The sequence below is a fragment of the Falco punctatus genome (genome assembly GCF_963210335.1).
Source record: "Falco punctatus genome assembly, chromosome: 1".
In the NCBI taxonomy this organism is placed as follows: domain Eukaryota; kingdom Metazoa; phylum Chordata; class Aves; order Falconiformes; family Falconidae; genus Falco; species Falco punctatus.
In genome coordinates this window covers 106568005-106582230 of record NC_137580.1, presented here as the reverse complement: position 1 = coordinate 106582230, position 14226 = coordinate 106568005, and the positions used below count along the sequence as shown (strand labels likewise).

The 14226-nt window shown below is 49.7% G+C and overlaps 1 protein-coding gene across 1 annotated transcript; it reads left to right on the top strand.

Moving 5' to 3' along the window:
* The first annotated feature begins 72 nt into the window (after positions 1 to 72).
* LOC308058404 (argininosuccinate lyase-like) lies at positions 73 to 13873 on the top strand. Its single transcript, XM_080374108.1, has 17 exons — positions 73 to 4391; positions 4488 to 4550; positions 6627 to 6821; positions 7810 to 7893; positions 8220 to 8276; positions 8535 to 8632; positions 9261 to 9338; positions 9749 to 9826; positions 10252 to 10304; positions 10733 to 10795; positions 11014 to 11128; positions 11809 to 11893; positions 12068 to 12127; positions 12405 to 12488; positions 12691 to 12771; positions 13019 to 13125; positions 13633 to 13873. Exons 2-17 carry the CDS (start codon positions 4539 to 4541, stop codon positions 13781 to 13783), a joined length of 1401 nt encoding a protein of 466 aa, XP_080230234.1. The 5' UTR covers positions 73 to 4391; positions 4488 to 4538; the 3' UTR covers positions 13784 to 13873.
* The last annotated feature ends 353 nt before the right edge of the window (positions 13874 to 14226 follow it).

Below are 14226 nucleotides of genomic sequence, written 5' to 3'. Positions count from 1 at the left end.
CAACATTGTGCTGGGCTTCCTCAGCCCTGATGAGGCTTGGGAAAATGTTCACTGGTGTGAAAGGATGGGGGCTCCGCCCTCCCTGGCAGTGGAGCTGCGTTATGGGGTGTCCAAGCTCTTGGGAGCTGGGAGGTAGAGAGCAGAAGGGTGTCTGTCTACAACAGGAGACCAGAAAATTTGTCTTTTAGAGGGGAAGCTGGTGGACTGGGGAATTGATCAACTTTTGGTACGTGACATTGGTGAGGCCGCACCTTGAATACTGTGTTTGGTTTTGGGGCCCCCACTCCAAGAAAGACATTGAGGTGCTGGAGTGCATTCAAAGAAGTGCAACCAAACTGGGGAAGGGTCTGGAGCACAGGTCTTTACAAGAGCATCTGAGGGAACTGGGGGATTTTTAGCCTGGAGAAAAGGAGTCTCAGAGAAGACCTTCTCACTCTTTACAACTACCTGAAAGAATGTTGTACCAAGGTGGGTGTCAGTCTCTTCTCCCATATAACAAGTGATAGGACGAGGAAATGGCCTCAAGTTGCACCAAGTTGCAAGTTGGATATTAGGAAAAACGTCTTCACCAAAAGGGTTGTCAAGCATTGGAACAGGTTGCCCAGGGAAGTGGTTGAATGGCCCTCCCAGGAGCTATTTAAAAGATGTGTAGATGTGGTGCTTAGGGACATGTTTTAGTGTTCAGCTTGGCAGTGTTAGCCTTATGGTTGTACTTGATGATCTTTTCCAACATGAAGCCTTCTATGAGTCTATGCAGCACAAGGCTGGATCCAGCAGTGCCAGAGCAAGCTACACAATGTGCTGAGGGAGGCTTGTGGGTGTGCACAAAGTTCTCCTGGTACATTTGCAACACATGCCACATCTCCAGCTATTGCTGCCCTCCTCACAGGAGCATGCTTGCCTGCTTGCCTTCTGGCAGGGGGGATTAAGTGGCCAAAAGAAGTCTCCTCACCACCTGGCACTGAAACTTGCATAGTCTTAGGCAGGACGTGGTCAGCAGGTCAGCCTACAGGTCATTCCAGCCCATCATAAAACCACCTTTGGCTTTGGCCTCCTCCAAATCACAGGGGTTGCATGCCCAAGGGTTTTCCTTTCTGTGACCCAGGCCAAGCTAGCTGGGGCAGAATGCTTGGAAAGCGACTGGCATGGCTGGCTGCCTCTTATAAATCTACTGTCTTCCTTCTGTCCTTACAAAAACATAAACAGAATGAAGACCAGGAAAAGCCTTACTTGGGAAATGAGAATGCAGCAATCTTGTGTCTTTCACAGGGGGAAAACATTTCACTAAACAAACACTTGGAACATTATTCCACACTATTGTTCTGGAGTGATTTCTGGAAGGAATATGCCTGCTACTTGATTCAAAAGGTAGAGAAAGAACAGTTGTCTACTGGGAAAGTGGGGCGATTTTCATTAAACACTAAACCAGTTTGAACCTGACACCCACAGCACAGTAGCACTAGTTTTGTCATGGACAATTTATTTTCTGTCACAGCATGTTAAAGCTGGTGTTTTGCTCAGCACCCTGCCCTCCATGATGATGCAGCAACAAGTTATTGATTCAGTACTGCAAAACTCTGTAACACACATAGGAAATGGCAGTAATGCAATCATTACCTCACCATGTTTAGGTTAAGGGCTGCAACACACAATACAAAGTGCCACAAGTTAAATCCCCTGCCATTAACGAAGCACCCCCAGGAGACACAAAGTGCTTTCATCCTACTTTTGTAGCACACTTTAAACATGTGGGAGAAGAACCAGCTACAGAAAACTTCCCTTTCTTCAACACTTTCTCCAACCCTTAGTCTCCCCTTATTCTGGCCCTAAACCTGATCTATTCTCCTGGTATGTACATTTCAACCCATTTCACCCACCACTCCATAAGGCTCCTTTGTGTTTGCTCTGTGACTTCCCGCTGTATTTCTGTTTTGGTGCTTGTGTCTCACTCTCCAGATAGGTTAGCTGTGGCCAGGAAATTACTTATGCATCCTTAGCTGATGGAGCAAAGGAACAAGAAAGGGAGAGGTGACACCAATACCTAACACCTACAGAGTCAGAAGAAGGGATATCTCCCCATCTCCACCTCACAGCTGTTTTTCCTCCCATAAGCTTTCTTGATCTGTGCCACTCCCCTCTTTTCCCCCATTTGTGTCTTCTAGCTCCTGCTCAGTACCTTCAGAGGCCTCAGCTGAAGAGATTTTTCTCTTACTCCCAGCAGCAAATGTCTGGCATTGTTTCTCGTGGCCAGTGCTAAGTGACACAGGGCCCTGCCAAACTAAAAAGAAAAAAAGGAAATCTTAGCAGATTATCACATCTCAGTCTCCTATTTAAACAAGTAGTTCATAATCACTGGTACTTCCCACCCATTCACCCTCTTCTTAGAACTGTGAAATAATTTAGATTGCAAGGGGCCTTTGGAGGTCTGCAAAGCTCCACAGACATTACAGGAGTGTGTGGTCCACAGTATCTCCAGACTTTCACCATCGCCCTACTATGACTCATTGTGATTTCAGTTTTTAAAGTCCTGCCCCTTACCACAGGAAGATCTGTATAGGCAGAAGGATCAGTGGCTTGGACACTACTCTGGACTTAATCTTACATCCCTGCTCCACTACAGACCACATGAAGGCACCTGAGCCAGGAATTCATGGAGGCTGATCATGAACTACTGAAACTCCCAGCAGATGGCTATGGAACTGATCTGACACCCCAGCAGATAACAGACCTGCAGAAGAGCTCTTGAAATGTTACAAAAAGCAGTGAACTCTTCTCTGGGTCCCCCCAAGGAAAAGATCTCTAACCTGCTTTTATGCTCTGGAAGAGTCCTGCTGAATATCTTGCCTCCTAAACAAATTGCTGTGCCTGGTCTTTTTGTCCCCCAGTTCTCTACTGAAGGTGCTGAGCTAATAACATTTCTCTGCCATCACAAGAGAGCTGTGAGAACAGATGCACTGCATGACTGCAACGTCCCCTGCAGGCACAACAGATGAATTTGAGACAGCAATATCCAAACATATTCATCTAGATTGGACTCCTCTTTGCCAGGGGCAACTCAAATCAACTTCATTGTTATTCTTCAACCATTTCTATTCCTCACGTTACAGAGAAATGCACATAAAAGTAAGTGGAAAAAACTACAAAGATGCCTGGAACTAATGGAATGTAAACTGGAGTGTTCACTGGTATATTGAACCACCATGTAACTGTTTAAATACAGGTCATAGTTAGAAATCAAAGCGGTCATTATCACACATGCATGGGGTTAATGGCATGAAAACACAGATAGCAAAGTAGATACAGGGCAACTCTGAAAGTGCCACAGAGATCCCATCTCCCATTTTCTAGTCCTGTGGGTCACAACTGGTCTCTAAAGGGAGAACAGTCTTTGAATGGGTTATGCATGTTCCACATGGCCAGTCTTGAGCCCATGTCACAAACACAACACAGTAAAGCCTCTCCCTGTATAGGATTCATTCTGGGTGTAAATCTAGTGCTTACTATTTTTCCAGATCCTCGGCAACCTCCTGTCAAAGTTCAGAATAAGGACAAAGACATTCATAAAAGATGAACACGACAAGAGAAGGATTAAAAATGAGGGGCTTCAGAAGAGGAAGGAACCTGGTAACAAAATGGTTCAAAGAGGTTTTCTCAGTGTAGACAGCATGATGCTCTGTGCATCTGCAAGCTTGGAAGTCTGTAAGGGAACAGGGTCATCACCCCAGAAAAAATCACCACGAGTGGAAATGTTTGAGAAGCAGTGAGTTAATAGTCAACAATGAATCCAGATACAGAGATTGAGCCTTGTTCTGGACAGATACTGAAGGCAGCACACTGGAAATCCAGCTGCAAAAAGCACTTGCTCATTCAGGCTGGGTAGCCAGGCATAGCCTGATGCTCCTCTGCCTATGTCCTCTCTGCTACTGAAAGCAGCAGGCACTCATCATGCAGCCCCACTGTGCCCTAGACGTCATCTGTAACTCAGAAAGGGGATGAAGAGTAGGACAGAAAAGATAGGAAAGACAGCTGGACTAGGTCCCTTCCTACCTGAATTATCCTACGGTTCTGTGACAACAGGGCTGGTTTAAAGGGCAGCAAACCCCAAGAGGGGACAAGAACACTGAGATGCACTTCCTGCACTCCCTCAAAGGCCTCCGGTAGCGCACAGGGGAAAAACCACGCCGTAGTAGCACACTGCCTCAGGCAAAGCAGGAACACCCCCGTGCTGCTGTGTGCTGCGAGGGGAGTGGGGACCGGATCGGGGCCGGCCCCGGGGACACCCCGCCCCGCCGGGGCGGGACGAGCCGCCAGCCCCGCGCCGGGGCGTGTAAAAGCGGGGCGGCGGGGCCAGGGAGCAGCGAGCGACCAGCCGGGGCTGCGCTGCGGAGCAGGTGAGCGGGGCCGGCCGGGCACCGGGGACCCCCTCCGGCACCGGGGACCCCCTCCGGCACCGGGGCAGAGCCTCACCTCACCTCGCTGTTCCGCAGGTTGCACCAGTTGCCGGGATCGCTGCCCAAACAAGCAAAACGTCGTCCGAAATGGCAGCCGAGGTGAGGGTGAACTTTGCTTCTCCGGAGGGGGCGGCTCGGGGGGTGCTCCGGCAGATGCGAGCTCAGCTCACTTGAAGTCCAAGTCCTGGGCCGAGCAGCCTGGCGTTGCCTTCAGGTCCTTCCCTCTGCCTGGGAAAGCCTCGTAACCGATGCAGTTCATTTCTGATGTTTGTGTTTGGCAGGAGGTACTTCACAGCAGCTTGTGTAAATGCTTCTCTGTAACAAAAGCTGCATTTTCAGTTTCTGTGCCCAGTAGGCGAGGCTGGACTCATCATTGTAGCGAGTCACTTTTTTCCCTTCCAAATAGCTACTGCAGCCCTGGTCTCCTTTGCTCTGGGTTACAGACCAGCGTCCATCGGCTGTCAGACTGTACTAGCTACTTCTCTAACCAGTCTCCTGGAGCTAGCTAGCGTTAATCTTTCAGTTTTGATTTCTTGATTGCAAATGTATGTGTTGCAATGTTTCTGCTGACCTACTTACTTGGATGGAAACCCATAATGCTGAAGTTATAACTAGATGCCTAGGATATACCTTGTTCGCTGTTCAGGCACTTAGGCTCTGGTACTAACCATTAATCCGTATGCCATACTCCTGTGGGCACCAGATACACACAGAGGACCTCTAAGACTTTTCTTTTTCAATTCTGATTCCCACCTCTCTTCCCTCACCTTTCTGACAAAGCTGCCTTAAAGATATCAAAAACCACATGCCTACAGCCTTAGCTCTGTAGGCTCTCTCCTGCTGTCCTCTCAGGCACATTGTTTCAGCAGGGATCGGCACAGACGTGGAGACAGTCACTAGGGAAAGAGTTCCTGAAGTTACTCAACAGTGCTTTGTTTGACTGATAAAGCCCTGGCACAGATTAGTTTGCAGCTGTCCCGCCAGCTTCTTGCTGTCCATGGTAGCTATAGCGTACAGCATGAGAAGCGGCTTGACATGAGTGTTTATAAAATCAAGTAGATAATTATTACTCATCGGCTCTAAAATGGCAATTGTATTTAGGCCCTTCCTTTAAATGTCCTCCTGTTTCTTTTTTGTGCCTGCTAGCACTGGAGAGTTGTTTTGAAATCTGGGATAAGCTGTAAGGTCTCTACACAAGCAAAATTCCTATCCATCTCAGTGCAAGCTTGCCAGAGTTAGGACTTAAGGGAGTGTCCTACCTGGGCAAGCAAAAAGCTTGTGATCGAGTGACATATGAGGCCCTTACTAGTGACTCCATTCAGTTGCTGCATCACTGGTGAGAAAAGCTCAGAACCCCCCTGCTGTGGTGCATAGCTGGAACTGAGTACCTGTCTCTGGTCAGCCAGGGAAGCAGGTAGATGACACATACAAGTGTGTGAGGTTACTACATGAAACTTGGTTTGAGTGGAAAAACAACTTTTGTTTCTCTTTTAAACCTTTTTGTTGATTTATTTTTCCTGAACATTCCTGATGCTGGAAGTTACCCACACCTCACTTCCTGCAGTCTGCACCCTAACCAGTTTTACACTAATATTTTATGCCAAAGTTTGCAAGCACATCATGGACTCCAGAGATGCTTCAGATGGTAACTTCTAACACTTCATACTTACAGGAGTGTTGTAGAGGATGTAGCTTATGCTGGCCCACAGCTCTTTGTCAAAGAAAAATCTCTTTGTTAGCTCAACAGCACAAAAAGGATAGGATACTAGCCTTCACTATATTCCTTACTGACTGCTTTGCTTTTCCCTCCACTTTAAAAGGCTATAAAAGGGTTGCTGACCTACAACTGCCTCAGCATGCTGGTCTTGCATGATATGCCCTGATATATTAATTTCAAGGAATCCCTGCAGAGGAAAAATATCTTGGAGGATTCCAGAGACAGACCTCACCACTCAAGGGCTAAATGCTAGTGACAGTGATGTGTTATCCACCTCTGCAACTACTTGCCAAAGGTCCTGAAGTCCAGGGCTTTTCTGGTTGGTGCTGCAACAATGAAAGGAATTGGCTGAGCATGGCCTCTAAATTGGATAAGACAGATTGTTGGACATCACATAATGCATAGGACCTTAACTGAGGTTAGTAGGACTTTTTAATTTTGCTTCTTCTCTCTCTCAGGGGGATAAACTTTGGGGAGGAAGATTCAGTGGAAGCACAGATCCAGTCATGGAGGTGCTCAATGCTTCCATTACCTATGATCAGAGACTGTCTGAAGTTGATATCCAGGGGAGCATGGCTTATGCCAAAGCCTTGGAGAAGGCTGGGATCCTATCTAAAACTGAGCTGGAGAAGATCCTGAGTGGCCTGGAAAAGGTATTTATTTCCTTCACAAACTGTCACGTGTGCTGGAATGAATGGCTCCTTATCTGACAGCATCTGCAGTAGCCTCCCTCAGCGGCTGTGCTAAAATCCAGCTTTCAATGTCCCCACATCCCACTCCTTAGAGCTAGGCATGTGCCCAGGTGCTTTCCTGGAAGGGAATGCTGTCCTAGATCATAGGCATGACAGGCCCACGTGTATTGCACTTGGTACTGTTGGAAACATTCTGGGCAGGGGATTGATACGCAAATCGCATCCGGCTAAAGGTACCAAAGCCCAAGAGCAGGATGTGAACCACCTGACAAGCCCCAGTGAGAGCCTGGAGCCCTGATGAGCACATTGTCAATGCTTGTTATGGCAGTGATGGTGCCTCGGTCAGCGTGCTCAGGGTGACCTGCCCATCCATCCTCTTTAGACTGAACATGCACCAGGAATCGTTTCAGCATGAATTAGAAATATACCTTTTCTGCTGGCACTTGGGGTCCTTTAGAGTCTGGCTGCCCGAGTTAGTAGGAAGCAATGCATAGCATTGTATAGGGGTGAAGAGAAGTCAGCAGCTAAGCACTTTTTTAAAATATCCGTTGTTCTTGCTCACCCACCATGGACAATGGTGACTCCATACAATGCTTGTATAGGAAAACCTTGATGGACAATGCTAAAGCATTCACTGACATGTCAGCTCACTTCTTGGTTGCAATGCTTAAATCCTCCTATAGCCATAACATTGCAGGATCACCATGGGTAGAGAGATGAATCCCATCAAGTGCAGTATAGATTATCAGGACAGAGCCAAGCAGCCAGCCTTGGCCTGAAAGAACAGGAATGCCAGAGCTTGTGTGAGACTTAACATTTTAACTTCCATTGGGATGGCAGAAGTTGTATTTGCTGGGGACATTTACAGCTCCGCACCACCACCACCACCCCCCGCCCCCCCAGCAGGGTAACTGTAGTGGCTGACCGGTGTTTCTGCTGATCTTTGTAGATCTCTGAGGAATGGTCGAAAGGAGTCTTTGTGGTGACCCAAACCGATGAGGATATCCACACTGCCAACGAACGCAGACTAAAGGTTTGGGCCCTCTAACCTCTTCTTCCCGTTCCTCTGCAGCTAGATTTGCCTGACATTAAGTGCATGTGCCTCTGCCCCACTGTGAAATGCCTCTGGACCTTGTGGCACCAAAACCCCAGGTGCACAATCAAGTGTCTCCAAGACCTCTTGAGTGGAAGAGGCACTGTACAAGCACAGAACCCAAACTTGCCCTTCCCCAGAAGAGATCCCATGGCTACTCACAGCATCCTGCAGCTGAGTCCCTTCCAGGCAGGGAGCAGGTCTGCTTGTGTGGAGTCTCCTGCTTAGAATATAGACACCGATAGAAATCCTCCTCTTGTCCTCAGGAGCTGATCGGAGACATAGCTGGAAAGCTGCACACTGGAAGAAGCAGGAATGATCAGGTGGGTACACAATCGTTCTTTTGTCTCCTTTGTACTCCTCCCCCTCTCACTTCAGGAGGCCTCAGATCAGAATGGGCTTTGGCTCTCTTCCTGGAGAGCAAGGTTTAGTGACAGTACCACATCACAGCGACCAAATGAGGAGAGGAAGATGCACCTTCCCATCACACAGCACAAGAAGGGGTTTACCTTGCAGTAAAAGTGGCCAGTCGCTATGCATGTCACATTCTGCTTTGTCTAACTGTGGCCAACCACATACAGGTTGTGACTGACTTGAAGCTCTTCATGAAGAATTCCCTCTCTGTCATCTCCACTCACCTCCTGCAACTCATTAAGACCCTGGTGGAACGCGCTGCCATGTAAGTCCTTTTGCAAATCCACGGCCTTGGCCTTGCTGGGGCAGGAGACTTCTGGCCTTGCTCTTTCACTAGCAGCAATCAGGGCAGCAGCAGTCTCCTGTGGAGGAAGGTACAGGCAGGCGGTGTGTGGTAGCACAGGGCTCCTCCACAGTCCACATCAGAGACCTGCCTCTTCCCCCAGTGCATTCTGGCAAAGGAGCTGAGGTTGGAGGTCTGCCCAACACTTCAGAAGGCACCAAATCCATCTGAAGGAGTGGGGAACTTGAGCGTGTTTCAAGTTGCTCTGTCTGAGGAAAGCTCTGCTAACTCCCTGTAGCTCTCCTCCTCCCAAACCACGCTCCCCAACGGTGGTGGAGCGGGGAATCCTTGCCTGCCACAGAGGGATTACTGTACCAGGCGACTTTCCAGGGAGGCCTAGGGCAGACACCCACACTGGAAGATCGCGAGGCCTAAACCCAGTGTGCTTAGGTGGAAAGGTGAAAGGGAGAGGAAGAGCAAGAGCAACTTCCAAACACCACAGGCCAAAGATATTCTCCTTGCGACCTTGCCAGGAAACCCGGGAGTGTTCCTGCCATTGCCCTCTGTCTTGGCAGCTGCTGCTCACCTCCTTCTCTCCTTTCACATGCAGAGAAATTGATGTTATCTTGCCTGGCTACACCCACCTGCAGAAAGCTCAGCCCATCAGATGGAGCCAGTTCTTGCTCAGGTAACCAACCTTTCACTCTTGGCTGGAGGAAGCCTTCTCCACCCTCAGGGCCCTGCTCAGCTGGAGCCTACAAGAGGGAGCATCATCTTCTGAGGGGGCAGCTGGGGGTGGTGGCAAACCAGAGGTGACCCTGCCAACTGGAACAGGCACTCCCAAGCACTGGGTGGGCAGTGGAGGCTGACGCCCTGTATGTTCCAACCTTTGGCCACAGTTATACCTTAGCTAATGGGTGGAGAATCTTGTATGGATACCAGCTGTTGCACTTCAAAGGGCCTTAGTGCCTAGGCTCCATTTCAAGCCTCTTCTTATTCAAGAGGCAATCCCAGGCTCCAGGCATGGCAGCACACTTCTGGGGAAGGAAAGTGACATTTTCTGACTTCATGTGCTTCATCTGTCATGTCCTTTCCTAGCCATGCTGTTGCTCTGACCCGTGATTCTGAGCGCCTGGGAGAGGTGAAGAGAAGGATCAATGTCTTGCCTTTGGGAAGGTAATATTTACTTTCTGTGTAATCCTTAGGCCTCACTTTGCTCTGTGAGATGGCTAAGAGGCAGATGTTTATATCCTCTGAACTTCTGGGGTTTGTATGCCATATGCACTGCAGAGCTGCAAGGGTGTAAGTCTTGCTTCTCTCACCAAAGAGAAGACTGTTCCAAAGAGAACTCACCACAGAGATACGGTTCTTTGCCCCTCTTGAATTTAAGAATTATAAGGCTTTCGTCAAGAAAATATTATTTGGAAGAGAAATGCATTGCTTCAGAGTTTACTGAGCCTCAGGCTGCACCACGTGACACCAAAATTAACTGGGGGAAGAGAAATCTTCAGGAGCAGTGTCATTACTGCCTGCTAAGGCTCAGTTTTGGTTGGAGTGTGCAGAATATCGTCCATGACTTGTGTTTCTTTCTTCCCTGGCAGTGGTGCTCTGGCTGGCAACCCTCTGGAAATCGATAGAGAACTTCTGCGTAATGGTAAATGTGTCCCTATGATTTCAGTGGCACAGGGCTACTTGTAATATCTGGGAGTTGAGGAAGCATTGACACATTGACCTGATGTTACTTTGGATGTATTGCAGCCCCTTAACACGGGGATGGAGGGTAATAAATAAAACTAAAAAAAGAGTATGATCTGATGCTCAGTGACACAGGTGGAAGGCAGCTCCTAATGTCTCAGTAAGACAAAAGGCTTTTTACTGCAGTGAGACACCAGGAGCCTGTGAGGTGGAGCATAAACAGAACCACCTCAGCTGCTCACTGGCTGCCTGGGCTAATAACAAAGACCTCCCTAAGCATGTCTGTGTTCCTGGGCCTTTTTCAAGTGCTCATACTGGGGCAGCCTGACGCATTCAAGCACCAGACACTCCAAGCCTGACCTCCTGTGTCCATCACCTTCCTTACAGAGCTGGACTTTGCTTCCATCAGCCTGAACAGCATGGACGCTGTTAGCGAGAGAGACTTTGTGGGTAAGCACAACTCAGTCATTTTGTCCCACTGGTTTTTTAGAAGCAGGCTTGAGTCTGAGACCTTCCCAGTTAACCTCCATTAACAAGGGGACTGAAATCCTTCACTAGGAAGTAATTGTACAGAAAATCTGCTCGTGTTTAAACTTCAGTCAGAGATCTCTGTGTTGTCAAGCAAACAAGAAAATTTTTCACCTTCTCATTTCCTGCCTTCTCTGCAGTGGAATTCCTCTCTGTTGCCACCCTGCTGATGATCCACCTTAGCAAGATGGCCGAAGATCTCATCATTTACAGTACCAGCGAGTTTGGCTTTCTGACCCTCTCTGATGCTTATAGGTAAATCTCTTCTCTCTGGGCAGACAGCCCTTCCCTCAGCCTCTCCTCCTCAGCTATCCCAGTCCTAGGAGAATGAGACAGTGGCTGGGGTCTCCCAGCTGCAGAAGGCTGACACAGCATTGAAAGGTTGGCAGAAAGGCAGCTGTAGGGTGAACACTCCCTCAGTAATGATCACTTATTTCTGATTCTGGTAACTCAGTCAAGTCTGCATTCAGCAGACGCTCCTCCCCAGCAGCTGCTGGCAGAGGGAACTTCCTCCTCGGCTGGGAATGCCTGCCAAAGCCCTTCCTTGACTAGCCAGGCTTGCAATGCCAACAGACTCCTCATCTCTCAGGGTGGCACAGCCACAGCCCTCCCTCTCTGAGGTCACAGCAACACTTAAGCTGGCCTGCTGACACCATCTATGGAGCTGCCTGGGGGGAAGCCTCATTTTTGCTTCCTCTTTGAGAGCTGGGACTGCGTGGTACCTCCAGACAAGACTGCAAAGCCAAAGGCTTTGCTATGGGAGACCTGAGAAACTCAGCACACCCAGTTCACTGCTTTCCTACGCTTTGCAGCCGTGTCCAGGAAAGGGGGACCTGCGCGTGGCTTTTGGAAGGCTGGGCCAGCATGTTGCATGACCTGTGTCTGTAGGGACTGGGGTCCTGCTCACTGTTACACTCCACACACCTTTCTTTCAGCACTGGCAGTAGCCTGATGCCTCAGAAGAAGAATCCTGATAGCCTGGAACTGATCCGCAGCAAAGCTGGACGAGTGTTTGGACGGGTGAGCCCGCTAAAGAAAGAAGCGGGATGGGGAAACTGCTCACACCATGGCTGAAGACTGTTCCTTCTTCATGCCTCTGTGTAAAGCAACGTGCCCAGTCTCGGCTCTTCACCTCCGCGGGGGCAATGTTGTTCTTCTCCTGTAACGAAGTGCCTCTCCCGTTTCTCTCTGCAGTTGGCTGCTATTCTCATGGTCCTCAAAGGACTTCCAAGCACCTACAACAAGGATCTGCAGGTAAAACAGATGTCAGTTTTCACATCATGTCTCGCAGCAGACACAGCTCTGTTCTGCTCTTGAGCAGTCTTGCCACTACGTTTCCCTGCACAGACCCTGCTTGTGTGCAGGATGCTGAGAAAGGGGCTGAGGGGCAGCACGCTGCAGTTGACACCCCAGGCACAGCAGGAGCCCCTGGGATGACCAGCTTGCTCTGCTGGCTGGGCTGCTTGGGCTGTTGGGCTTTTGGGCTGCATCAGGTTGACTCACAGCAGTTTCCATCCCTGTGCTAATGTAGGAGGACAAGGAGGCTGTCTTTGATGTTGTGGACACCCTGAATGCTGTGCTCCAGGTTGCCACGGGAGTGATTTCTACCCTGCAGGTAAAGCTCCAGCCTCCCACTATTGAATAGGGTTGGGGCACACATTCTGTGAGTGGCACGGGTAAAAGAGCTCTGGACTGGTCCTAAGGTGAGGGCTCCTCACTGCCTCACCCACACTGCTTATTATGGTTCCCAATGTCAGCTAATGTGTCCCCAAGGTGGAACTGATGATAATGTCCCCATTTGATCCTCCTTTCTGCAGATCAACAAGGAGAACATGGAGAAGGCACTGAGCCCTGACATGCTGGCTACTGACCTGGCGCTCTACTTGGTTCGTAAAGGAGTAAGTATCAGTGGGAGACTGGGAGCTGTGATTTCCTTGGATACGGAATACTGCTCAGCGAGGGCCTGAGATGAGGCCTTCTGTTCTGTCCCCAGGTGATGATCAGTCTGGGTCAACAAACCTGGATTCACATGGCATTACCCTAAGTGAAAACAAGCCAACCAAAAAAGACAGCACATCCATTTTTTCCTTTGAAAAACACCCCAGTTGCCTGGCCACTGACTGCGGCCTCTGCTTCTCACTGCAGATGCCATTCAGACAAGCCCACGTTGCCTCTGGGAAGGCCGTCCACCTCGCCGAGTCTAAAGGCATGACCATCAATAATCTCACTCTGGATGACCTGAAGAGCATCAGGTTCGTATCACTGTTATTTTGCCATGACTTCCCTCAACAGGCAGGTATCAGCCTCCCTTTGCACAGGCCTCCTTGTGGTGCCCTTCCCCAAAATGCCCGGGCCAGACAGCACCCCAGAATCCTCCTGGCCTGAACGACAGTGCTGCTACTGCTGGGCCTGCAAGCACTGAAGGGGGATTGAACATCACTACCACTCAGCCCCAGCGGGGCATGGGCAGCACCTATTGGGAGCGACTGGAAAGAACTCATGCCCTGACCTGGAGGCACCAGCCCTCCAGAAGTTTGGCTCCAAACTTCCTCAGGCTCCCCTTGGAGATGACCCTGTGCTCTGCCGCAGACAGCTCCTGGCAGGCACTAGAAGTGCAGAGGCAGGGTTGCAGGATGCCTTTCCCCTTGGAAAAAGGCTCCATCCCCACTCATGCACCCTCTCTGCAGGCAGCGAGCATGTAAAGCCAGGCAGCAGCACCCGAAGCTCCCCACTGACACCTCTTCTCTTTGCCTCCCCAGCCCCCTGTTTGGCAGCGACGTCGCCCAGGTCTTCAACGTAGTCAACAGTGTGGAGCAGTACACGGCCATGGGTGGTACCGCCAAGAGCAGCGTGACTGCCCAGATCGAGCAGCTGAGGGAGCTGCTGAAGAGGCTGAAGGAACAAGCTTAGAGTGTGGGGAGAGATCCCATGGATGCAGCATTGTGCCTATCACACTAATCTGGAGTTAATAAACACTGGGGTGTATGTAGTTCACTGAAACTCCTGTCTTGCGTCTTTCTTCTTAGGGACAACATTGTGTTGGGCTTCCTCAGCCCTGATGAGGCTTGGGAAAATGTTCACTGGTGTGAAAGGATGGGGGCTCCGCCCTCCCTGGCAGTGGAGCTGCGTTATGGGGTGTCCAAGCCCTTGGGAGCTGGGAGGTAGAGAGCAGCAGGAATGTCAGCACATGTTTAGAGAGGCTTGTCTGTATCTACAAAGTGAGACACTTAGTACAACATCTGCTACACATGCCACATCTCTAGCTCTCACTCCCCTCCTCCTAGGATTATGTTTCCCTGCCTGCCTTTTGGCATACAAAAAAAGCCTTCTCCTTACCTGACATTGGAATTTGC